This window comes from Carcharhinus amblyrhynchos, chromosome 26 (genome assembly GCF_965287045.1).
Source record: "Carcharhinus amblyrhynchos chromosome 26, sCarAmb.v2.hapA, whole genome shotgun sequence".
Classification (NCBI taxonomy): domain Eukaryota; kingdom Metazoa; phylum Chordata; class Chondrichthyes; order Carcharhiniformes; family Carcharhinidae; genus Carcharhinus; species Carcharhinus amblyrhynchos.
This window is the reverse complement of record NC_137349.1, coordinates 19756626-19784563: the sequence shown is the minus strand read 5'-3', so window position 1 is coordinate 19784563 and position 27938 is coordinate 19756626. Positions and strand designations below refer to the sequence as shown.

At 43.9% G+C, this 27938-nt stretch overlaps 1 protein-coding gene across 1 annotated transcript in view; it reads left to right on the top strand.

Annotated features, from left to right (window-relative positions):
- Positions 1–22040, top strand: part of LOC145358784 (inactive tyrosine-protein kinase PEAK1) — a 35774-nt gene extending 13734 nt beyond the window's left edge. The window contains exons 2-3 of the mRNA XM_080213072.1: positions 6937–7625; positions 18930–22040. Of these exons, the coding sequence (XP_080069198.1) occupies positions 6937–7625; positions 18930–20030 (1790 nt within the window). The 3' untranslated portion in view covers positions 20031–22040. The remainder of the gene's footprint in view (positions 1–6936; positions 7626–18929) is intronic.
- The last annotated feature ends 5898 nt before the right edge of the window (positions 22041–27938 follow it).

Here is a 27938-nt window from a genome sequence, read left to right as displayed (position 1 = left end):
CCTCTGGGTGCTCCAGTTTCTTCCCACAATCCAAACATATGCAGGTTAGGTGGACTGGCCATGATAAATTGCCCCTTGGCGTCCCAAGGATTAGTGGGATTAGGGGGAGTAAATATGTGGGGTTATAGGATAAGGCAAGGAAAGACGCTCTGTTGGTGTAATGACTTCAATCAGACCATTGAGGTTGGCCTATTGGAATATGAATTCTCTGATTAAGGAGTCAATTGATGGGCCAATCAGGGAGTCTTTTCCTTGTATTTAACCAGGAGTGTCGGTTCCTCTGGCACCCCTGAAGAGAGACCGCTCACTACTAGCACTCTGTGTACAGCTGTTGGGATTGTAAATAAAGGAATTCTGGTGCGGGACTTCCATCTCTGAAGGCTTTCAATTGGTGAGCCGGTGTAGACTCGATGGGCCAATGGCCCCCAGCCGCACTATAGGGATTCTATGTTTCTAAAAGTAAAACTTGCACCTTTCAAAGTGTAAGCATGGACTAATTGGGCCAATGACCTTGCAGAACGAAATCCAGGAATGCTAACCTTTCTTCAAATCAACTGGTTAATAAGTGTAACTTATTGCTTGACTATTGTTGGACAAACGTCACTCCTGCTCTGCCAACACTGCTTATCCGGTTTAAATTGAACAATATCAACTAAACAGCATGTGATTAAATTGTGCAGCAATCGTTTAGAAAAGCACAAACACAGATGTAAACAGGGAAGGAATGCTATAGTTTCCAAATTTCCAGATATAGTACCCTTTCATCAAGAATACTAGCTGCATAAGATGTCAGATCATATAGTACCATAGAAAATTACAGCTCAGAAATAGGCCTTTTGGCCTTCTTGTCTGTGCAGAACCATTTTTTGCCTAGTCCCACTGACCTGCACTTGAACCATATCCCTCCACACCCCTCTCATCCATGAACCCGTCCAAGTTTTTCTTAAGTGTTAAAAGTGACCACGTATTTACCATTTTATCCGGCAGCTCATTCCACACTCTCACCACTCTCTGCGTGACGAAGCCCCCCCTAACATTCCCTTTAAACTTTTCTCCTTTCACCCTTAACCTGTGTCCTCTGGTTTTTTTTCTCCCCTAGCCTCAGTGGAAAAAGCCTGCTTGCATTCACTCTAACTATATCCATCAAAATCTTATACACCTCTATCAAATCTCCCCTCATTCTTCTACGCTCCAGGGAATAAAGTCCTAACCTATTCAATCTCGCTCTGTAACTCAGCTTCTCAAGTCCCGGCAACATCCTTGTGACATTATCTGCACTCTTCCAACCTTATTTACACCCTTCCTGAAACTAGGTGACCGAAATTGTACACAATACTCCAAATTCAGCTTCACCAATGCCTTATCTTAAACAAATGTTACTTCTGACTTGCAAAGACAGTTGTTATATCTGATAACGTATAAAAGAATGTGCATAACTGACCATAAGTGGTTGTCACTGAGCAAAAATCATTTCATGATCTGAAACTAGATACAATCATTAGGCATCACGCTGATCTCATGGAGTTAATTTACTGGTTCCATTGATTTAAGAGCACAGTCCAACCCATGTTAGACTCCAAACAAACCTAAATGTGGATCATTTCAGAAAGATAACATTAATTTAGTGTTATTTGACAGAAATCAGCTTCAGCTGTGGTTATTCTGCAAAAGAAGTCAGATGTTAAAAGATTAATAATGCAAAACAAATGGAGAAATATGTTGATCACCAAAAGTACATGGCATAAATGCCATTAGTGTTGTGAGACTCTTGAATTGATATGATGCTGAGGCAGAGTTGGACTTGGGGAAAATTGGCCTTGTCAGGTTCTTGCCCTGACAACTGACCCACTGCTGTTTTGAAAGAGATTCCTTCCCCACAGCCACCCCCAACACCCCCCTGCAACCCCCCCACCCCCCTCCCCCACCTCATGCCTACCTGTTTCAAATGATAAGTCCCACTTAATGTGCTAATGGGATCCCATGACTTACATAGAATCTGGTTAGGATTTGAGGGGAGAACTGATTGGAACTTGCACTCTCTGATAAGTTCTAGAGCTGATAGAGGATAAGAGGTCCAGTTTTGTAGGGCCAGGAATGTTCCTGTAAGCACCATAACAAATAATTTCCAAGGGCAGCACAGTGGTTAGCACTGCTGCCTCACAGCACCAGGGACCCGGGGTTCGATTCCAGCCTTGGGTGACAGCCAGTGTGGAGTTTGTACATTCTCCCCATGTCTGTGTGGGTTTCCTCCAACTACTCCAGTTTCCTCCCACAGCCCAAAGATGTGTAAATTAGGTACATTGGCCATGCTAAATCGCCCCTTAGTGTCCCAAGATGTGCAGATTAAGGCAATTAGTGGGGTTACAGGGATAGAATGGGGAGCCTGGGCTAAGATGCTCTGATGGCCTCCTTTTGCACAGTGGGGATTCTTCTATGACTGTATGACACTGCTGTCCCATGCCCCCACTGTTTCTTGTTGGTCAGGATAGCCTGATATTGCCCAGCCTTAATTCAAAGAAATGCACATGAGGCTACACCTCAAAAACTTGGAATATTGTGTACAGTTCTACTATAGAAAGGATATTATTAAACTAGAAAGAGTGCAGAAAAGATTTACTAGGATGCTACCGGGACTTGATGGATTGAGTTATAAGGACAGTCTGGATAGACTGGGACATTTTTCTCTGGAGCATAGGAGGCTGAGGGGTGATCTTATAGAGGTCTATAAAATAATGAGGGGCATAGATCAGCTAGATAATCAATATCTTTTCCCAAAGGTAGGGGAGTCTAAAACTAGAGGGCATAAGTTTAAGGTGAGAGAGGAGAGATACAGAAGTGTTCAGAGGGGCAATTTTTTCACACAGAGGGTGGTGAGTGTCAGAGATAGTAGTAGAGGCAGGTACAATTTTGTTTTTTAAAAAGCATTTAGAAAGTTAAATGGGTAAGATGGATATAGAGGGAAATAGGCCAAATGTGGGCAATTGGGACTGGCTTAGGGGTTTTAAGAAAAAATGGACGGCATGGACAAGTTGGGTTAAAGGGCCTATTTCCATGCTGTAAACCTCTGTGACTCTATGACTTTAATAGCTTTCACTTCTTCACCACCAGCCTGGTTAGTGAGACAAAACTCAAAGTCAAACCCTGTAGTTCCTTAATGTTGCTTCTCCTTATGCTGGTTTTTCGCTTGTTGACTGAATTAAATTCAGTTCCATACATTTGTCAAAGCCTACTTAAACTGTGATTTAGATCACTAGGAAAGGAAGACCTCTTTCAAACCTGTGTGGAACAGTCAGTAGAATCAGTTCTTTTTTCGTCATTGCAGGGTCAGTATATGTTGCCACAATGCAAAAGATATGCATGAGGGAATGAGATGCATGAGATATGCATGAGAGATATGCATGATACGCAGGAGGGAATCTGGAAGTAGAATGACCGGATAAACCAGTTGCTGACAATTTATCAAAAACGAATCCATTGACCAACTGGGTAGGATTTTACAGCCTTGCTCGGGCGAGTTCAATGGAGATTTCCATTGTTGGACCTTTGCCCGTTCTGATTCCGTGGTAGATGAGGTGGTAGAGTTGCAGCCATTGTCTTAGATATCATGAGAAAGTCATAAACTGATAGAGAGAAAAGGCACAGTCACTCTTAAATTAGGACAGTGCAAGGAACTAATGTTTGCAGTAGTTTGCTAGATTATAGAAGTATCAACCAAACTATTAAAATGTAAACTCTGAGTGGTATACTGCATTATTTGGGGAAAACCTTTTCTAAATGTTTCAAATAATTGTACCATCGTGCTCTGTACAAATAATTGTAATGGGAAGTGCAAGAGGAAATTTAAGAAAGCAATTGGAAGAGCAAAAAGGGGACATGAGAAAGGACTTGAAAAATATCAGCCATGATTGAATGGTGGAGCAGATTTGATGGGCCGAGTGGCTTAATTCTACTCCTATGTCTTATGGTCTTGTGAACAGGATTAGGGAGAATCCTAAGATATTTTATAAATACATTAAAGGGAAGAGATTAAGCAGGGAAAGAGTAGGGCCCATTAGAGACCAAGGAGGCAATCTGTATGTGAATCCGCAGGATATTAGAAGGGTGTTAAATCTTCTCTTCAGTCTTCACTCTGGAAAAGGTGAATTCAGGAAAAGGGACTGTGAGGAACTTGCGCAGTTTGATATCGGAAATAGGGAGGTATTGAAGGCTCTCACAGGCTTCAAAGCAGACAAATCCCCTAGTCTGGATTAATTACATCCCAGGTTGCTGTGGAAGGCAAGGCAGGAAATTGCAGGGTCTCTGACAGAAATTTTTAATTCCTCTCTGGCCATGAGGGAAGTTCCAGAGGACTGGAGGATGGCTAATGTAGTTCCACTTTTCAAGCGATGAAACAGGAAATTACAGACCAGTGAGTTTCACGTCAGTAGTAGAGAAACTATTTGAAGGAGAGAATTAATATCCACTAGGAAAGGCAGGGGTTAATTCTGGATAGGCAGCAAGGCCTTGTCAGAGGGAGGTCATGCCTAACAAATTTGTTACAATCTTTCAAAAATGTGATCAAATATGTGGATGAGGGAGCTCAGTTGATGTAGTTCATATAGACTTTAGCAAAGCTTTTGACAAGGTCCCACATGGGAGACTGATTGAAAAGGTTAAAGATCATGGAATTCAAGGAAACTTGGCAAGATGGATCAGAAACTGGGTAGTAATAGAACACAACTGGTTGTGGTAAAAAGCTGTTCAAGTGATTGGAGGATGGTGCCCAGCTTTGTGCCACAAAGATCAGCGCTGGGACCCTTATTGTTTTATTATCTACATATTTGGTATAGATGAGAATGTGGGGGAACGTAAAGCAAGATTGCTAAGGTGGTTAATAGTGAAGAAGATGGTTGTAAATTAAAGGAAGATATGGATGGGTTGGTTAGATGGGTAGAGAGATAGAAGATGGTATTAACCCTAATAAATGTGAGGTGATGCAGATCAGAAGAAGAAACAAGATGATGGAGTATTTAATGATTGGCAGGACACTAGATAGCTCAGAGGAACAGAAGGATCTTGGGGTACTCATACAGATCCTGAAGGTGACAGAGCACTTGAATAGGATAGTTAAGAAGACATATAGGAAACTTGCTTTCATCAGTCGTGATATAGAGTATAAGAGCAAGGAGGTAATGTTGGAATTGTACAGAACATTGGTTAGGCCACTGTTGAAGTACTGTGTGCAGTTCTAGTCACTTCACTATAGGAAGGATGTGATAGCACTGGAAGGGGTACAGAGGAGGTTCACCAGGATGTTGCCTGGGATGGAGCTACAAGGAGGGACTGGATAGGCTTGGATTGTTTTCTTTAGCGCCGAGAAAGCTAAGAGAGGACATAATGAGGTGTATAATACAGTGAGGGGTATGGACAGGGTAAGCAGGGAGCAGCTGTTCCCCTTGGTTCAGAGGGTCAATCATGAGGGGGCACAGTTTTAGGGTGAGTGGCAGAAATTTCAGAGGGGATTTGAGGGAAATCTTTTCACTCAGTGGGTGGTGGGAATCTGGAATGTACTGCCTAGGAAGGGGAGGGAGGCCGGAAAACTTACAACCATTAAGAAATATTTAGATGAGCACTTGAAGTATCAAAACATTTAAGGATATGGGAGAAGTGCAGGAAAATGATTTTAGCACACTTTTAGTGGTAGATAATATCGGTGCAGACTCGAAGGGCTGGTAGCCCTGATCACACCCTGCAGTCCCGATGTGCCCCCACCACAGCCCTGATCCCCCCCCTCACTCCCGCCCCAACCCCACCTGGATGGCCAGCTCCTGACCATCCATTTCCCTCCCTCTGCCCGCGATCCACTGATCCCAAGCGCAGGTTGGCAGCAGGAGCACCCCCCCCCCCCCCAACGATTGCCCTCCCTTATAGGTCCCACCCCCTCTGGCCCTGTCCCCTTGACACTGTTTGATGCCCAGTGGGCAGTTCTGAGGTGCCCATTAGGCAGTGCCAGGTGGCCAGGCTGGCACTGCCAGGCTGGCAATGCTCAGGGGTCACACCCCCACCTTACCCCTGACATGGGGTGGCCTCCATAGCCTCCTTTCGCTTCAACAGGGTCGACCATGAGTTCCCCTTTAGTGGAGAGCTCTTGTAAACCCCACTGGAGTGAACTGCTCCTTGCGGTGGTGGGGGGGGGATGGCCGGGGAGATGCTAGCTGGCCAGGAGAATTCAGTGTCAGGCCCGCTCCAGAGGTATTTGAAATCATGAGAGCAAATAGGGAAATAAATGTTCGTATTGGTCGAAGGATCAAGAAGAAAGGGGCACAGGTTTAAGATAATTGGCAAAAGAAGAAATGCCAAAAACTTTGATGCAGAGAAAAGCTTTGATGCAGAGAATGGTGAGGGAATGCCTGGAATTGTAGAGATAAAGGCAATTGAGTTACTCAAGGGGGAATTGGATTGTTATCTGAAAAGGAAGAATGTGCAAGGTTACAAGGAGAAGGCAGGGCAGCAGCACGAGGTAAGTTAGCAGTGCCATGGCACACTGGTTAGCACTGCTGCCTCACAGCGCCACATACCCAAGTTCAATTCTTGTCTGCCACTGTGTGGAGTTTGCCCATTCTCCCCATGTCTGCAAAAGTTTCCTCCGAGTGTTCCAGTTTCCTCCCACAGTCCAAAGATGTGCGGATTAGGTTGATTGGCCATGCTAAATTGCCCCTTAGTGTCAGGGAGATTAGTGGGGCTACGGGGCTATAGTCTGGGTGTGATTGTTGTCGGTGCAGACTTAATGGGCCAAATTGTCTCTTATGCACTGTAGGGATTCTGTAATTCTATTAATTGCTCCTATAGAGAATTCTCAGGATGGGCCAAGTGGCCTCTTTCTGTGCTGTAATAATTCTGTGATTCTGTGATATCTCTGTATTAACTGGAGGTGATTTGTTCTCTTTTGCCTTGAAGCAGAGGTCCGTTCCAGCACACCTACAAAGACTCTCAACAGTGTGAGTGAAGTGTTAATGTCCTCCCAAGGAAATCCAGCTGAGCAGAGGTCCCCCGACAAATCACAGCCACCCCCTCTTCCAAAGAAGACACTCTGCAGAACCAACTCAGCTCCCGGTGGAAGTCAGCTTGGTGCAACAAGGAGCCTTCCAGCCTCCCCTGGCTTTCAAATAAGTAACCCCCTGTATGGTATCTACGAAGGGAAGACAAGTATCAGCACCCCTTGCAGTCCATCGAGTGCTGATGAAAAATTCTATCTCCCAAATTCTTCCAGTAGCAGAAGGGCAGGGATGATAAAGTCTCGGAGTCTTGATGGATGTTCCAGTTACTATCATGCCAGCAATTCTCAGATAAATATTGAGAAACTGAACTTTTGCACTTCAGATCAGGGACTACGGAACTGGTTTAACTTTGAAAATCAGGTGGACATTTTCCGAACCCTCACTAATCGATGCATGATGTCTCTGAAACGCATTTGTGCAAATTACAGTGCATTCTTCATGGATGACAAGAAAGCCAAGATAAAGTTTAGTGAGAAAGATTGGCCAGATCTCAAGCTGTCAGGTGACAAGGCTAGTTGTGACTCCAGAGATGCCGTTTATTACAAAGTCCAGTACCGTCAAAATCCACAGGATGAGTTTGCTTTAAAGGTAAAAGTGTTTTTCTTTAATAGGATTTAAATGGCGCAATCAAAATCTCCGGACATCCCAAAGCTTACCAGCCGTAGAATTACTTTTGAAGTTTAACCATTATTGAAATGGGGGGAAATGGGGCATAATACAAAGACCCACAAAGAACACTGAGGTGGAAGATATTTTTGTGGTGTTGACGGAGGGAGAGAAGCTGATCCGGGCATTAAGGAAAAATCCTTGCTCTTTGGAAAATTGTGTCCTGGGATCTTTTATGTCTCTCAAAGGGTGAGGATAGGGCCATATAGTGTTAATCATTGCATCCAAATGATGGCATTTCCGATACGAGCAATAGAACCCCCTGGGAAAAAGAGCATAAAGAGGCTTTCTGCCATTGAGTTGTAGAATGGCTTGGGATTGCAAAGATGTGTGGGTTAGGTTGACTGGCCATGTTAAATTGACCCTAGTGTCAGGGAGGAAGGGAGGATTAATAAGGTAGATATGTGGAGTTATAGGAATATGGTCTGGGTGGGATTGTGACTGGTGCGGACTCGATGGACCAAATGGCCTCCTTCTGCACTGCAGGGATTCGATGATTCTATTAACAAATATGACAAACTAAAACTGAAGCTTTGGACGGGGCAGCTTCAAGACAAAGAGGACAGATTAAACAAATTGATTAAAAGGTAATACACATGAAATAAAGTTGAGAGCAAGCAGAATATCTTGAGGGACTTTTGCAAACTAATGCACAGACTTCCACATGGATCAGTGAGACATTACAATGCAAAATAAATAAATATATTGAACCTGTAGGTAGCTAGGATGTAGTAATAGATGCCTGGGCCAGAGCGCCATGATGTCATGGAGGAGGGGAGACGTGTCCGTGAGATCTTCATAGTTGAAGAGTTTCAAAAGGAGTAAAACTACATCTGATCATCGGCAGGGCGGCATGTTGGCACAGTGATTATCAGTGCCTCGCAGCGCCAGGGACACGGTTCAATTCCAGCCTTGGGTCACTGTCTGTGTGGAGTTTACACATTCTCCGCATGTCTGCGTGGGTTTTCTCCGGGTGCTCCGGTTTCCTCCCACAGTCCAAAAATGTACAGGTTGGATGGATTGGCCATGCTAAGTTGCCCCTTAGTGTCCAGGATGTGCAGTTTGGGTGGACCAGCTATGATCGACATGCGAGATTACGGTGATAGGGCAGGGGATTGGGCCTAAGTAGGGGGATTTAGCCAGAGGGTCAGTGCAGGCCCGATGGGCCGAACAGTCTCTTCTGCATTGTAGGGATTCTATGATTCTATGAGATATCATCTCTAGCCCTCCAACCATTTTGAGGAAATAACTGAACCATCACTGAGAGGACAGTTCCTGTATTTACACTCGGACCTTAAGTGCTCACTGGGGTCAGATCTTAGAGCTGTGGTCATCAGTGTCCTGATAATGTGCTCACTCTGTCACCTTCAAATCCAAAGAAATCCCACAACACCAGTTTAAAGTCCAAACAGGTTTATTTATAGCAAAATAATTGCTACAAATAAACCTGTTTGGACTTTAAGCTGGTGTTGTGGGATTTCTTTTTGTTTTACCTCAGTCGAACGCCGGCATCTCCACACCTTAAAATCCAGCAGGAAGAACAGTGATGTGAGTTAAGGCTGGACTTTCCCACACCTTGTAAGGATGTAAACATTACCGTGAACCAGTGCAAACCAGTGTAGGACTCTCTCTCACCCTAAAGCACATGTCTTGTTTGGGACACTATCAGTTTGGAAACCCAGTTATGCAGAGAATCACATATCCGATATATGCCTCAGCTGTTGCTATCTGTTGAGATTAATGATTGAGAACTCACCATCATACAGCACAGCGGCATGGCAGCAGAGTGTGCAGCACGGTGGCACAGTGGTTAGCACTGCTGCCTCACAACGTCAGGGACCCAGGTTCAATTCCAGCCTCGGGTCACTATCTGTGTGGAGTTTGCACATTCTCCCCATGTCTATGTGGGTTTCCTCCAGGTGCTCCGGTTTCCTCATGCAATCCAAAGATGTGCAGGTTAGGTTGATTAGCCATGCTAAATTAACCCTAGTGTCAGGGGGATTAGCAGGGTAAATATGAAGGGTTATGGGAATAGGGCCTGGGTGGGATTGTGGTTGGTACAGAATCAATGGGCCAAATAGCCTCCTTCTGCACTGTAGGGATTCTACGATTCTATACACTCTGAATAAATCTCTCTGACAATACCCAAGGGTCCAGTGTAAATGGCACTGAGGTAGGCATCACATGAATGTTAATCTTAAAAGGGGGCACTCTGAGTGAGAAATGTTGAACCTTGGAATAAGAGGATTGCAAAGATACAAACCACAATGCTTTCACCTGACTATTACAATCATATTCCCATGGAACAGTTTTCAAAACATGTAATTTATTCACAGCAATAGAGCACCTGTGACCCTGTAGGGACATTAAAACTTTCCTAATCTTACCCCACACTACACTTTAGACTACCTGGTCCCCATGTGGCCTTGATATCTGCAGCAGAGGTGCAGGCAGCCCATTGATTGCTATGTCCTGATGTTTGTGATGGCCTTGGCGGACATTCTCTGGAGACCCGAGGCTGGTGGCCCCTGATTTCATAAGGGTCTCCTGCTTATGGGCAGATACACCCTCGGCAGCTTGCACTGCTGGAGTTGGTGCAGCAACAGTGAAAAGGGACTGTGGGTTACTGCACACTCTTGGTGTGTCCTGAGAGGAGGTCTCTGGGGTATTTGATGCTCATCCTCACAGCACCAGGGACCCAGGTTCAATTTCAGCTGGGGTCACTATCTGTGTGGAGTTTGCACATTCTCCCCATGTCTGCATGGGTTCCCTCCGGGTGCAACTCACGCAATCCAAAGTGGGCACCAGTATGATTCTTGGAGGAGATGGGGCACCTGAAGAGACAGCAAGGTGCCTGCTCCCCATGTGGCCTTTCTCCTGATGGTGCCAATCAATGTGAATTGCCATCAAGCTCATGACTGAGTGCCAATCTGACCTGCTGGACCAAGGTCTCCATGATGTTTGCCAACTACCCCATGGTGGCCAGGACATCAGATAGAAAGCAGATGGACTCCTCCATCATGCACTCCAGTCTGCTGAGACAATCTCATCCCTCTTGTTGTTCCTCTGCCTGCCATCACATCTCTACCTGTGAGCTGCCAGTCGCTTCCAGAGACTCCACCTGCCCATTACATCAGCTTTGTCATATAAGCTCAAAGCACACTCCTGAATTAGTTAGATTGATGCATTTATTACTGATTCTTTTCTTTGTGTTAACATTCTGTCAAGCACCAAGTGGGAAAATAGGAAAGATTTTGTTACAAGTAGCAAATGGGGGAATTTGGGCTACAGTTTTTATTATGTGTAAGGAGCTGGATCCAATTTCTTTCTGTCCATGTGTCTTTAACATTTACAGTATCCACTTATTCATTAACAGAGAGATGAGAAATGATCAAAACTCTACTGCATCTTACTCTGAGAATCTTATTTTACCAGCATAGCCTAACAGGAATACTGAGCAAAAATAGGCTAAACATGACAGATGGTGGAAATCGTGAAAGGACATTGACCTGAATTAAGTCAGAAATAGCAATATATTTTGTTTGTGACTTCATAATGTCACTGTGCAGTGTTCACTTGTTACTCTGTGCAAAAGCTGGTGGTTGAAAAGCAGTTTATTTTTATGTACGGGCTGTGGTTCTGGTAAACTGTCTCACACTTTTTAACCAACTGTTACTGTCATTTATTAGATTCCATTACAAACGAAGTAGCCTAAATTCCTTCATGTGCAGCTGTTCATGACATTATTTGGGCTTTTTTCCAAGACAGGTGTCTAACTAGTCATAGCGCTGTTGTCTGGGCATCCACCCTCTGTCACTCTTTGTATAGCCACAAAGAATTTAAACACTTTGATGAGTATTTGTATATTTAAAACAACAAGGGCAACATTTTTCACAATGCAGGATTTCCTGCCCTGCATCACTCAAGGAGTTGGCAAGGAATGCATATCCGCTATTCCTGGAAGCCCCACAGCCATTGTTCCATGGAGTGTTAATTGGTTGGAGACAGGACTTCCGCCCCTCACTCAGTGGGAATTCCCATCATGTAGACAGCAGGATTGGGACTACAAGCAGTCCCCGAACTCTAAGCCCTGAGTCCTGACCAGGTAAAGGAGCAGGGGAGAGGAGAGCGGGGGTCTAAATGGAGAGGCCAAGGGAGGGAAGGAGCACTTGTGGGGGCAGACCTTGGGTGGGTTGGGGGGGAGGGGCTGATGTGGAAAGAAGGCTGTTTTGGGCGGCGTGTCCCCACTCCCCCCACCCCACCCCCTTCTATCCAACTCCTTCCTATTTCTGCCATCAAAGTGGATAACCTCACATTTATCCACATCATATTGCATCTGCCATACATTTCCCCACTCACTCAGCTTGTCCAAATCACAGGGAAGTATCTCTGCATCCTCCTCACAGCTCATCTCCCCCATCCAGCTCTGTGTCATCTGCAAGTTTGTAGATATTACATTTAGTTCTCTGATTAAACTCATGAATATATATCATGAATAACTGGGGTCCTGGCACTAATTCCTGTGGTACCCTGCCTGGTCATTCGGAAAAAGACCCGTTTATTCCTACTGTCTGCCAGTCAGCTTTCTATTCATCTCAACACAAGACCCCCAATCCCATGTGCTTTAATTTTACATGTTAATCTTTTAAATGGGACTTTGACAAAAGCCTTCTGAAAATCCAAATAAACCTTATCTACCAGCTCCCCGCTCATCAACTCTGCTAGTTACATCCCTGAAGAATTAGTCTACTAATTACATCCTCGAAAAAGGATGTAACTCCACTAATTAAGTGAAGAAGATATCAGTTGGTGTTTAGAGTGGGGAAGTGTCTTTCTCCAATTACAGCCACTTCCCTATTCCAAAACCCTTTGAACAGATGCTTCTTCTCAAAGATTTATTTGCTGCAATAGCTGCTGTTTACATTCCATTGATTCATCCTCACCCACCCAATCAGAACAAAGTTAATGTTATGCACCTTAATGTGGTAACTGCAAATGGTCAGATAAGATATTGATACTCTGCAAAGCTGAAGGTAGGGCAATAAAATATCTTCCTTCTGGGGGTTACCCTGATGGTCTAATTGGTAAAGGTACTGCCTGATGTATTATTCCTTAGATAGCGTATTCCAAACTCATGACCTCCACCATCTAGGACAAGGGCAACAGATATTCCACCACCTGGAAGTTCCCCTTCAAGCCATACACACCCCGATTTAGAAATCTGTCACCATTCCTTCTCTGTCACTGAGTCAAACTTCATGAATCCCTCCCTAACAGCACTGTGGGTGTACCCGCACCACTTGCACCACAGTGATTCAAGAAGGCAGCTCACCATTATCTTCTCAAGGGCAACTAATGATGGGCAATGAATGTTGGCCCAGCTAGAGAAGCCTACATCATGAATGAATGTTTTAAAAAAACACTAGGGCAAGGACATATATGCCAAAGTTTTACAGCCTGGCTTCTGCCCTGTGTTGACATACCTGGTGCCACAACAATTGGTTGCAATGCCACAATGACAGTTGTTTATTTATTAGTGTCACAACTAGGATGCTACTTGATGGATTGAGTTATAAGGAGATGCTGGATAGACTGGGACTTTTTTCTCTGGAGCTTAGGAGGCTGAGGGGTGATCTTATAGAGGCCTATAAAATAATAAGGGACATAGATCAGCGAGATAGTCAATATCTTTTCCCAAAGGAAGGATTGTCTAAAACTAAAGGGCATAGATTTAAGGTGAGAGTGGAGAGATACAAAAGAGCCAGAGGAGCAATTTTTTCACACAGAGGGTGGTGAGTGACTGGAACAAGCTGCCAGAGGTAATAGTAGAGGCAGGTACAATTTTATCTTTTAAAAAGACTTACATTGGTATGATGGGTATAGAGGGGTATGGGCCAAACGCAGGCAATTGGAGTTAGCTTAGGGGGTTTTAAAAAGAAAGGCTGCATAGACAAGTTGGGCCAAAAGCCCTGTTTCTATGCTGTAAACTTCTATGACTCTGTGACTAGACTGCAATGAAATTACTGTGAAAATTCCCCAGTCGGAACACTCCAGCGCCTGTTCGGGTCCACTTATGTGGAATTTAGCATGGCCAATGCACCAAACCAGCACATCTTTCAGACTGTGGAAAGAAACCAGAGCACCCGGAGGAAACCCATGCAGACATGGGGAGGACATACAGACTCCACACGGACAGTGACCCAAGATGGGATATGAACTTGGGTCCCTGGCACTATGAGGCAGCAGTGCTAACCACTGCACCGTCCTTGCATCGGTACATCATAGAAGGCAATTTCTCTTCAGAGCAATGGCAGTCTGTCAGAGTAATATTGATATGTTATTTCATTTCCTTTACTTTGTATTCAGATGGCAGTTATCCTGCCATTCACACTTCCTTGAGACACATATTTAGTTTCTCTACTTCTCTCATTATCACTCCTTTTGCCATTGCACTTTGTAACCTTTGGTTGTTTATTTTCTTCTGCTGTTCACCCTATCACAGTCCCTCCCTTTTGTCCTTCTTCCTCCCCTCCTGACCACCTGCACCCTCCTGTCTCCCCCACCCCTCACCCGCACCTCACTTTCACCTGGAATATTGTGAACAGTTCCCCTTACCTGAGGAAAGATATTGGAGGCAGCCCAGAAAAGGTTCACTAGGTTGATCCTGGGTATGGAGAGATTTTCTTATGAGGAGAGGTTGAGTAGGTTGGCCTGTACTCATTGGCATTTACAAGAGACCACCTTGTTGAGACATATTGGATTCTGGGGGGGCTTGACAAGGTAGATGCTGAGAGGTTGTTTCCTCTTGTGGGAGTCTAGAACCAGCGGGCATCAGCTCAGAGTAAGGGGTCTCCCATTTAAGACAGAGATGAGAAGGAACTTCTTCTCTCAGAAGGTGGTGAATCTGTGGATTTTTTAACCAAAGAGGGATGTAGAGGCTGGGTCATTATGTATGCTGAAGGCTGGGACAGGCAGACTTTTAATCAGTAAGGGATTCAAGAGTTATGGGGATAAGGCAGGGAAAGTGGAGTTAAGGGCTATCATGTCAGATGAGTCATGATTTTATTGAATGGTGGCACAGACTCGATGGGCTGAATGTTTCTGCTCTTCTTAAGGTCTTTTGATCATTTGCTCAAACCTATTGCATTCATAGCTTCTTTCAGCCCTGATCATAAGTTTCTAAGAAGTAGGAGGAGGAATAAATCCCTTGGCCCCTAAAGTCTGGTCTATCATTTGGGAAGATGATTGTGGCCTTGCTTTCTGACTGTCCCCCCCAAACCCTTGAATCCCATGTACATCAAAAATCTGTCTATCGCAGTCTATTCAGTGATACAGCCTTCACCGATCCCTGGGGAAGAGAATTCCAAAGAATGACAACTCTCTGAGAGAAGAAATTCCTTCATATTTCAGTCTTAAATTGGGAGGACTCCTTATTTTGAAACAATTCCCCCTAGTCCACGAGGGGAAGTGGTCTTTCAACATTCACCCTATCAAGCCAGCCCAGAATCTTACATGTCTCAGTATGATCACCTCCAATTCACTCCAATGAATACTCCAACCTGCCCAGCCTTTCCCCATATGAAAATCCTTTCATCGATGGAAGCTGCTCGAGTGAACCTTCTCTGAACTGCTTCGAACATAAATATATCCTTCCTAAACCAAAACTAGACACAGGACTCTATGGGCTGTATCACCAAGACCCTGCAGACCCAGTTGTAGAAAGTTTTCCCTCCTTTAATACATCATTCCCCATTGCAATAAATATTGGGCAGAAACTTCCAATGGAAATTTCCACCAAAAGTCAACGGACATTCTGTTATTTACCAAATGTTCCGTCCTAAGTCAAGTCCCACAGAGCCAGAAAAATCCTGGCCATCAATTCCATTTCTCTTTCCACAGAAGCTGCCAATCCTGCTGTCCAGCATTATTGTTTTATTTTGTTTTAGATTTCCAAAGCATTTTGCTTTTGTAACAATGACTTCTTTCTGTTATGAATTGTGAAATATTCCTTTGGCCTGCAGGAATTAAATTTTGCAATTAGCATTAGGAAATTGAAGAAGTGTCAATTTAGCTCTTGTGTGTTGAACACATACACATGAAGAAAGGGAAAAGGGCACTCAGTACTGAAAGGCTAAAGTGCTTCAGAAGTCAAATCTTTAAAACTTTTGCTTCTATATTTACATATTTAAAAATCCCCTAAAATCTATTCTAGTCCAGAAAGTGTACCAATGCAATTCTAAACACTATAGTAAAGCCAAAAAAATTTAGTTTGTCTGGCAGTTGTGAGAGGTCACTCTGCCAAACAAAAGAAAAAAAAAGTTTATTTATGAGTCATAAGTAGGCTTACATTAACATTGCAATAAAGCTACTGTGAAAATCCCTTACTTACCACACTCCAGCACCTGTTTGGGTACAATGAAGAAGAATTTAGCATGGCCAATGCACCCAACCTCATATCTTTGGACTGTGGGAGGAAACTAGAGCTACACCGAAGAAACCCACACAGACACAGGGAGAATGTGCAAACTCCCCACAGACAGTGATCCAAGTCAGGAATTGAACCCAGATCCCTGTCACTGTAAGGTAGCAGTGCTAACCACTGTGAGTTTAAGGGAAGGCAGTGTCGCAGTGGTATTGTCACTGGACTAGTAATCAAGAGACCCGGGGCAATGCTCTTGGCACCCGAGTTCAAATCCCACTGTAGCAGATGGTGAAATTTGAATTCCATGAAAGTCTGGATTTTGAAAGTCTAATAATGACCATGATTTGATTGTTGTAGAAACTCATCTTGTTCACTAATATCCTTCAGGAAAGGAAATCTGTCATCTTTGTCTGGGTCTATATATGACTCCAGATTCACAGCAATGTGGTTGACTCTTAAAAGCCCATGAAATGGCCTCTCATTTCAAGGGCAATTAGGAATGGGCAACAAATGCTGACCCTGCATACAAAATTAAAGCACATTGGATAGGGGGTAGTGTCTTGAGATGGATGGAAAACTGGTTGGCAGTATTAGTTTTCTCTTGGGCATGTGTTGTGTATTTAGTGAGTGATACGAGTGGGTGAATTTCTTCTAGTCAGTTCCCTTTACTTAGAATAAATATGGGACCTCAGGGTCCTTGTGCATGAGTCACAAAAACCCAGCCTGCAGGTGCAGCAGGTGGTCAGGAAGGCAAATGGGATGCTGGCCTTCATAGCGAGGGGGATTGAATATAAAAGTAGGGAGGTCTTGCTGCAGCTGTATAGGGCATTGGTGAGGCCGCAGCTGGAGTACTGTGTGCAGTTTTGGTCGCCGTACTTACGCAAGGATATTTTGGCCTTGGAGGGAGTGCAGAGGAGGTTTACTAGGCTGATGCCGGAGTTGAAGGGGTTGAGCTATGAGGAGAGGCTGAATAAACTAGGCTTGTACTTGTTAGAGTTTAGGAGAACGAGGGGAGATCTCATTGAGACATATAAGATGATGAATGGGATGGATAGGATAGAGGTGGAGAGACTCTTCCCGCTCAGAAAGGACAGTAGGACTAGGGGGCACAGCCTCAAGATAAAGGGGGTGCGGTTTAGAACGGAGTTGAGGAAGAACTTCTTCACTCAAAGGGTGGTGAATCTCTGGAATTCTCTGCCCGTTGGAGTGGTGGAAGCTGCCTCGCTAAATATTTTTAAGACACGGGTTGACGGGTTTTTGATAAGCGAGGGGATTAAGGGTTATGGGGAGAGGGCGGGAATGTGGAACTGAGCCACAACAGATCAGCCATGATCTTATTGAATGGCGGGGCAGGCTCGAAGGGCTGGATGGCCTACTCCTGCTCCTATTTCTTATGTTCTTATGTTCATAACCTGATCACCTATACGGTGAGGGAGGTGATTGTAATGGTAAAGTTACAGGGGTAGTAATCCAGCAAATGTAAGCACAAATCCCACCATGGCAACTTCAATACAGTTTTCAAAATCTGCAGATAAAAAGCTGGCAGCAATAAACACTAATTCACATAATGTCCTTTAGAGAATGAAACCCGCTATCCTGAGATGGACCAGCTAAATCCCACACCCATGTGGCTAATTGATCTACCCTCTGAAGCAGCGTCTGAGGGAATTTAAGGGTAGGCAACACATGATGGTCTTGCCAGTGAGGGCACATCTTGAAAATGAAGAATAAAATATCACAATGGTCTGTATTTTATATGCCCTCCCTCGTGGTGGGTTTGGAAGCAGCAGAGGGCATTTATTTGGGTGAGATGGTGTCGGTACACACCCTGGTTAAACTCTTGGCAGGAAGCCCATAGGTGGCCTACCTGCCGCACCACCAGCTGAGGCCCTTAAGGGGCAAGTAATTCCCAGTTAGGTTCCTGGCACAGCTGGTATTAACCTAGTGGCAAACAGGACTCTCACCATGCAGTGAACATGACATGGAAACTTCTATAGGATCCTTGTGGTCTCTCAGGGACTCCTTTGTTTATAGGCACGCAGTGCTTGATTGAGGGACCTGGCATCAGAAAAGAGGAGACCTAGTGAGAGCCACACCGTTCCCTTGCTGCCAATCTTCCTACAACTTCCTCCTCCTTGGCCCCCACACATTAAAATCTCTCCCGCCATCAATTATCTCTGGACTGGGTCACTCTATGATCCTGAGCTTCTGGTGGGTGACATTCTGCCACCATCACCCCAGTGGTACTACTGAACAGAATGGCTGCTCTGGGATCCTGATCAGTGGAAGGTTGCTAGTGACTTCTCAGCTGCCTGATTGGTATATAAAACCAACAGGCCTTCCCAGAGGAGGCCTGAGAGCCTTCACCTCCTTTATAAAGATGCCCCCAATAAATATGCACCATGGAAAATGTCCAGTTTCCACAACAAAGAAGAATACAATTTTCTGCAATTACTGGTGAATTTTGTTCTTTTCCCAAAAAAACTACAAACAGCTGGAAAGTAAGTTGATTCAGTCATTAGTTTCTAGCATTATTTTTTAAATTGTCAAATGGAAATGTTCACAATCCAAATGGAAGGGGAGAGTCGTAGTGTCAATTGTTTAGCATCTACAGCCATCACAATTATAACTTACTTACCTGGTTCAGTTTGCCTCGCTATCCTTGATTGCTAATTTTTATCTCTGTGGCCCTTTTATCTTCATATACCCATGGAAATAAATCTAATTTCTGTCTGAGAGTAACATTAATAATGATATTATAAAATATTTCTTTTTAATGACACATTACTTTTTATCAATTGTAGATCATCAAAACCCTGAACCAAGAATCTCTGCAAATGGAACCCTGTGGCCTTTCATTGCAGGAAGGCCTTCCAGCCCATTTCAACGTTCAGCTGGTGTGTGGACACTTTATTGCCACAATCCCAACAAAGCTCTTACCTCCTGAAGATGTGGCCTTGAGTTCTGGTGATTCAGAGACAGAAACAAATGACTCTGAGCCAGAGGCAGTGGCAGAAACCTCCAAAACGCCATCAAATGGCAACACAAGCCAAAGGCCTCAGATTGTGATCATCACACCGGAAGTTCCCTACCAAACAATGGCAGATTTTGTAAAAGAGTCAACCGCCCTGCATGAGTCCCAGCCAGATGTCTATGAGCGTCACATAAGTCTCCTTCTTCTGCAGTTGTGTCTAGGCTTGGAACACCTTAAAGACCATAACGTTACGCATTGCGACCTCCGTCTGGAAAATCTGCTGTTGGTCAAGGTGCCGGAGCCAAGAGGCAAAGGACAGGGTCATGATCTTCAGCTGCCAAGACTTATTATTAGCAACTTCTCCAAAGCTAAGCAAAAGAATACAGGCCTTGATCAAAAGCTGCACCCTGATCAGACCCGGTTAGCACCTGAAATGATGTCAACAACCCAATACAAGAAGGTCGATGAGTTTCAGTTGGGCATTTTGATCTACGAAGTTCTGCACATGTCAAATCCATTTGAGAAGATTTCAAACCAGAGGGAATATGAAGAGTACAAAACAGAAGATCTGCCTCAGATTCCCCAGCTTTCTGTTTATTCCAAAGGGCTTCAACATCTTGCTCACTTACTCTTATGTGCAGATCCTTACAAAAGAATACATATCTGCCAAGCAAGGCACATCTTACAAGTTTTACTCTGGGGTCCAAGCAGTCTGAACACTGGATCCAAAGACCTACGTCATGTGCTGAAAAACTGGTTGAGTGTTAAACGCTTTCTTCTGATGCTGAAGTTCGGAGAAATGTTTCTCGATGACGTGAGCCAAGCAGACCTGGAAGACTGGCTTTGCTGCCAGTACTTTGCTTTTGTTACTTCCGACTCAGTGCGTCACGCGGTAGAAGGGTTGCAGTCCCTATTGGAAGAAGAGGGTTGACTGAGAAGTTGAAATCAGTGCAAGTATCCATTGACAAATGCAACTCTTGTTGCATTTAATAGACTGCCACTTGTACCAGAACAACAGCAACAACAAATATTTATACCGTATCAGATTGTATAACACGTTATGGTCAGAATAATTTGATTCAGCTGCCTCAAGCTTCATTTACGGGCTTATTTTCTATGAAACAGGAATTAACCAGTTCTATTAGGGTGATGAAACATTACTGTAACACGTTAAGCAGTAGTTCCCAAGATTTTTGAGTCTTCTGCCCATGGTTGAGTACATTAAATCCATCTTGTGTGGTATTGATCCATCTAGGTGTCAATTTTCAATAAGTTGGACTGAGTTAGTTGATCTCAGTTCTGGCTATGGTCAAGGGCTCGAGAGGGAGCTCAAGGGGATAGATTATAATTGGACGATGTTCCCAGTGCTATGAACAAAATTCTGCTGGCAATTCAGTGAGTATGTATGTTGGGGAAGACCGGTAACAGACTTGGCTACAATATCTTCAGCCAGCTAGCCCACCAACACTCATTCTGTGGGCTTATTTATGAAAAGTGTGATATACTCGGGGGAATTAGAAGGATATAATGCTCACTCAGCCAAGTGCCAGAATGAATGTACATGCATCCAGGAGAAGAGTGAAGAAAAGCGGCAAAGTACATTATATTCCAAGTACTCAGGTTTATTCACATAAAATTAATTACATAAAAGCATAGAAAACAGTAGAAGGAGTAAGCTATTCAGCCATAAAGCCTGCTGTTCCTCTCATTCTGATCAGGGCTGATTATTTCAATGCCATGCCCCCACTCTCTCCACATATCCTTTGACACATTTAGTGTGCAGAGATCTATTTCCTTCAGTGATTCAATGATTTTCCCTCCACAACCTTCCACAATAAATAATTTCACAGGTTCACCACCCCCTGAAATTTCTCATCATTTCAGTCCTAAATGGCGTAAACCATATCCTGAGACTGTGACATCCCTTGTTCTAGACCCCACAACCAGGGGAAACATCATCCCTGCAATTAGTCCTGTCAGAATTATATACATTTCAATGAGATCCCCTCTCATTCTTCTAAATTCCAGCAAATACAGGCCTAGTTGACCCAATCTCTCTTCATATGATAATCCTACCGTTTTTGGTTGAGGCCACAAAAATTGGCTGGGCCTCCTGCCAATGTCAAAAGACAATGGAACAAATCTCCTTCCCATCGTATGTTCAACCAATGTATGCTCCAACATGAAGCACTTGTAAATATTGGCCTTTACCAGGTGGGATGTTCGCTACTGTTGCTTCACGCCTTCCATGTGAACTAACAATGCAAACTAACAAATGCAGTTTTGTAGAATTATTAATTTTCACTATAACCTGTTGCACATGGATAACAATTATAGTTATGATTTTGCACGAACTAATTCACTGTCAGCATAATACTAGTAAGTACAATTTTGTCTTCTAAAAAGCATTTAGACAGTTACATGGGTAAGATGGGTGTAGAGGGATATGAGCCAAATGCAGGCAATTGGGATTAGCTTAGTGATAAAAAAGGGCAGCATGGACAATTTGGGCCAAAGGGCCTGTTTCCAAGCTGTAAGCTTCTATGACTCTATAACGCTGTCACAACTGATCACAACAAAGTGAAAATAAGTGATAATAAAGTATTGATCAAAAACACTTTCCCAGTTACTTGCACATTTCCTCAACTTGCAGGTTGAAACATTGTTCAGTTTTTTAATACATGCTCTTAGGATGTGAGTGTCACTGGTGAGACCAAGATTTGGTACCCATCAACAACTGTACTCGAGAAGATGATGATGAGTCTTCCCATCATGGGTACGCTGTCAGGGATTGACAGCGTGGGAATCCTCTTGATTATGTCATTAGGGGAGATGCACTAGTGACGTTCCTGGACTAACAACCCACATTCAGGGTAATGTTCTCGGGACATGTGTTCAAATCCAGTTGGTGCAGAAATACCCAATGAGGTTAGAAATTTTTTTTCCCAGCGATAGTGAGGAAACAGTGATACAGGAGTCATACTGACTCGAAACATGAAGACTGTTTCCCTCTCCATGGATGCTGCTAGAACTGCTGACTTTATCTAGCATTTTCCGATGTTAGTTCCAAGTCAGGATGGTGTGTGGCTTGAAGGTTGTTCCCATGTCTCTGCTGCCTTTGTCCTTCTACGTGATAAAGGTGCATCTTATATATGGTACACACACCTGCCCCTGTGCACTGGTGGTGGAGGAAGTGAATGTGTAAGATGGTGGAAGTGGTGCCAATCAAGTGGGCTGCTTTGTCTTGGATGGTGTCAAGCTTCCTGGGTGTCGTTGGAGCTGCACTCACCTAGACAAGTGAGGGGTATTCCACCACACTCCTGACTTCTGTCTTTGTGTGTGGTGGTCAGGCTTTGGGAGTCAGGAGGTAAGTTACTCTCTACAGAATTCTCAGCCTTTGTCCTCATGCCCGTTTGTGCCCTTGAGGAGTTTAAAAAACACCAATTTTTGAAGGCTAATGGAAACGTCTTCCCATCACGGGTATGCTGTCAGGGACAGACAGCATGGGAATCCTCTTGACTATGTCATTAGAGGAGAAACATTGCTGGACCAACAATCCATATTCAGGGTAATGCTCTCGGGACATGTGTTCAAATCCCGCCATGGCTGATAGTGAAATTTAAATTCAATCAGAAGTCAATTAAACCAATACCGGTTGTCATAAAAACCTATCTGGTTCACTTCCTCTAGGGAAGGAAATCTGCCAACCTTACCTGGTCTGTCCTACACGTGACTCTAGACCCATAGCAATGTGCTCAATTCTTAAAATACCTCCTAAAATGCATTTAGTTCAAGGGCAATTAGGGATGGATGGGCAATAAATGGGCCCAGCCAGCAACGCCCACATCTCATGAATGAATAGCTATTTTATTGTCTATTGTAATATTACAGGTATAATTGTACCAGCTCCGGGTTCAAAACAATTCCTATTTCTTGTTTTAAGTCAGATGAGGTAACAATTTTAAAAATTGCAATTGTTGATTAATGTAGGAGATTTTTTAAAAATTTATTATTTCATGGGATGTAGGTATTGGTGACAAGAACAGAATTTGTTGCCCATCCCTAATCGCCCTGAACTGAGTGGCTTGCTAGGCCATTTAAGAGGGTGATTAAGAATCAACCACATTGTTGTGGATCTGGAATCACTTGTAGACCAGACCGGATAAGGATGGCAGATTTCCTTCCCTAAAGTTAGTGAACCAGATGAGTTTTTTATGGCAATCGAAGATAGTTTTGTGCTCACATGTTTCAGTGTCCGTAACAACTGACTTTCCCCTCAGGGAATGGATCTAGTTCCTCAACACTTTCACATGTTAAGGTCTGTTCGGTGGACTGTAGTATGGAATGCATTGCCCGAAGGGGTGATGGAAGCAGACTCAATGTTAATGTTATGGGAATTGGATCATTACATGTAAAAATTGCAGGACTATGGAGAAAGAGCAAGGGAATGGAGCTAACTCACTAGCTCTTTCAAAGAGTGGACATGGGCATTATGGATCAAGTGGCCTCCTTCTGTGCCATCTACGATTCTATAATTCTGAAATGATAATGCTGCACAGTAAATCTGGATATCAAATTTCCCACTGCAACCAATTCTTTCAGCAGCATTGTAAAATAATCATAACCTGACCATTTTACTGTCAGAATGGAGATCTTGGTTTGTACAGAATATTCAGTGCTTACCAGTCCAAATTAAAGCCTACACTTTGACAAGTCCCATTAATCTTAATTCAACCCTGAAGTTCTCCTGAAGTTAGAGAGGCAGGCAAGTTGATGTGAATTCCATGGAAAAATATCAGGCACAGAAGCCAATGCGGGAGGCGATGGCCTCGTGGTGTTATCCCTGGACCATTAGTCCAGAAGCTCAGCTAATGTTCTGGGGTCCTGGGTTCAAATCCTGCCACAGCAGAAGGTGGAATTTGAATTCAATAAAAAAGTATTTGGAATTAAGAATCTAATGCTGACCATGAAACCATTGCCAGAAAAACCCACCAGGTTCACTAATGTCCTTTAGGGAAGGAAATCTGCCACCCTTACCTGGTCTGGCCTACGTGTGACTCCAGAGACACAGCAACGTGGTTGACTTTCAACTGCTCTCCAAAGGCAACTCGGGATGGGCAATAAATGCTGGCCAGCCAGTGACACCCATGTCTCATGAATGAATAAAAAAATCATTTCCATAAATCAACTCTGATTTGAATCTTTTCTAGAATGTTCCACTAGTACAACGACTTTACCATTCCATCTCTGTTTCATTAATTGCGCTATGTACGAGATTGTTGATGTTCATTATTTTCATCTACTTCAAATAAAAGTCACCAGCATCATAACGATTTAAGAATATATCATATTCGCAGTTCAGAGTCGGCTACATAGGTGTTCAATTCCAGCTTTGGGTCACTCTCTGTGTGGAGTTTGCACGTTCTCCCCGAGTTTGCATGGGTTTCCTCCGGGTGCTCCGGTTTCTTCCCACAGTCCAAAGATGTATGGGTTAGGTGGATTGGCCATGCGAAATTGCCCCTTAGTGTCAGGGGGACTAGCAGGATAAATGCATGAGGTTATGGGGATAGGGCTTGAATGGGATTGTGGTTGGTGCAGACACTCCTTCTGCACTGTAGGGTTCTATGATTCTAAGAGATGGGGGGGGTATGAAAGTTGATAAATCTCCAGGTCCTGATAATCTTCATTCCAGAGTACTTAAGGAAGTGGCCCTGGAAATAATAGATCCATTACTGATTATTTTCCAAAACTCTTTGGACTCTGGAATAGTTCCTACGGATTGGAGGGTTGTTAATGCAAACCCGCTATTCAAAAAGGGAATTAGAGAGAAAAAAGGGAACTATAGACCAGTGAGCCCCTCGTGGTACTGGGGAAGTTGCTAGAGTCTATTGTCAAGGATTTCGTAACTCGGCATTTGGAAAGCAGTGGTAATATCAGACAAAGTCACCACAGATTTACAAAAGAGGAATCAAGCTTGATGAACCTATTGGAATTTTTTGAGGATGTAACTAGTAGAGTTGACCAAAGAGAACCACAGATGAGGTTTGTTTAGACTTTCAGAAGGTTTTCGACAAGGTCTCACGTAACAGACAGCACATGGGATTGCAGGGAATGTCTGGAGATGGATTAAAAAGCTGATTCACAAAGGATATGAAGCAAAGAGTTGGCACAAATGAATCTTTTTCTGATTGGCAGTCAGTGACTTGTGGGATCTGTGCTGGGGCCCCGACTGTTCACATTATATATTAATGATTTGGAAGCGGGAACTGAATGCTTTATCTTCAAATTTGCAAATGATACAAAATTGGGTGGGAAGGTGAGCTCTGAGGAGGATGCAGAGATGCTTCATTGTGATTTAGACAGGCTGATCTGTAGGCATCTGTATGGCAGATGCAGTATAATGTGGATAAACATGAGGTTATCGACTTTTGGTAGCAATAATAGGAAGACAGATTATTACTTGAATGCTTGTAAATTGAGAAAGGTGGATACTCAGCAAGATCTTACAGTCCTCGTGCATCAGTTGCTGAAAGTAAGTGCTCAGATACAGTAGGCATTAAAGAAGGCAAATGGTATGTTGGCCTTTGTAGCAAGAGGATTTGAGTATAGGGATTGGGATGTTTTGCTGCAATTGCATAGGACACTGGTGAGGACAGACCTGGAGTATTGTGTGCAGTTTTGGTGTCTTTATTTGAGGAAGGATGTCCTTGCTATAGAGGGAGTACAGCGAGGGTTTACCAGACTGATTCCTGGGATGGCAGGTCTTCATATGAGGAGAGATTAAGTCAGTTAGGATTATATTCACTGGAGTTTAGAAGAGTGAGAGTGGATCTCATAGAAATGCATACAATTCTAACAGGGTTAGACAGGGTAGATTCAGAAAGAATGTTCCTGATGGTGGAGGAGTCCAGAACTAGGGGTCATTGTTTGAGATTAAGAGGTAAACTTTTAGAACTGAGGCGAGGAGGAATTTCTTCACCCAGAGGGTAGTGAATGTGTGGAATTCATTACCACAGAACGTAACTGAGGCCAAAACATTGTCTGCTTTCAAGAAGAAATTAGATATCACTCTTGGGGCTAAAGGGATCAAGGAATATGGGAGGAAGAGGGGATCAGGATATCAAATTCAATGATCAACCATTTTCAAAGTGAGTGGAGGAGCAGGCTTGAAGGGCCGAATGGCCTATTCCTGCTTTTAGTTACTATGTTTCTATGTTGCAGATGTGTTGGAGGCCTTCAGTAGGTTAACACATGAGGCAGAAGAATCTGCCTGTCTGCTGTCTAATGAAGTGGTGCCAACATGTCCACACATGGAAGTCTCCAGGGATGCTGCTGTGTTGAGAAGATCCACATCCCGGATGAAGATCCACATGGTTGATGCTCCAGCCAGCCAGTGCTGCATGTGGTGCTCCAGGTTGCTGGAGGCCTCTAACTTCACATCGATCTCAGTGAGACAGCCAAGGCATTCTTCAGATAAATCCCAACTTTTAGATGACGCATTGATCTAGATATGTCTGGGCTGGAGAGATTTCTCGCTAGCATCGCAGACAATCAGGCGTGGGAGATGTAGCGATTCCAGTTGGGATCTTCATCTGCAGCTCATTAACGGGATACAAATCAGTTTTATGCCAGCCTCTGGCAGGAAATGCACCCTGCCGTGATGGGCAATGGCGGAAGATCCTGTCATCATTGCATGCTGGCATGAAACTGATTTTTGGATCTCCTGACACATTTCCCTTCCCACCCACCATTACTCCTGCTGCACTGGGGCATTGGGAAAATCCAGACTATGACATTCCCTGCAGTCAAATCGATTCAACCATTCCTGCATGTCCTGTATCTATGCATGTGATATTTGGATATTGGATGGTGAGAACACAGTAACCACGATAGTAACTCTGGTTTAAATACTACTAAAGACATAGCTTTGTCTGTGCTGAGTGAGCAGATCTTAGCCAGGTCAAAATGGGGTACCCCCATTGACCTCATCATCTCTGGACAATGGCAAAGTAAAATCATCCAAGGTTTCATTTCCTAAACCATTGGAACCCAGGGGAAAGTGGATCAGGCTAATCTGTGATCCCAGCCATGCTTGATGCAGAGTGGTGCTCCCTCAAGCTACAACTCTCTGGCGACAGATCAGTGTCCTGTTTCAGGTAAAACTAGCTATGGGAACAGATGAAAGTCTGTCTTTCGCACCACTAGATGTGGGAAGGGAAACAACCATGATTGAATAGCCTGACATTCCTTGTTCGGGATCACAGATGAAGAGTAACTATTGAGTCATACTAACAGAGATCTACAGGACTACACCTAATCACAAGTCAGTACATGCAGCATAGGAAATGAGGAGAAAATTGGAGTGGAATAAAAGTTGCTACATGGTTGTTGTTTCTCTTCCCACATCTAGTGGTGCACAAGGTAGACTTTCATCTCCTCCCATAGTTAGTTTTACCTGAAACAGGTCGCTGGTCTGTCACCAGAGGCTTATAGCTTGAGGGAGCGCCACCCTGCATCAAGCGCAGCTGAGCAGGAGTGTCTCCCACTCTTACCACCAGCCATTTGCATGTTGGAAGGATTTGTAGGATAATACTCAATCTACTTGGTCACATTAGGAACGCACCTTCCTTAGGCCATCATGTACTGGATGTGGGAGTCAAACCCGGTGCTACTGGCTCAGAGGCAGAGAAGCTAACCATTGCTTCACAAGCCTGACATTAATATGTTATGGTAAGGTTAGCCATGAGGTGGAGATGCCACTGTTAGACTGGTCACAGTAAGAAATCTCACAACACCAGGTTAAAGTCCAATAGGTTTATTTAGAATCACGAGCTTTCGG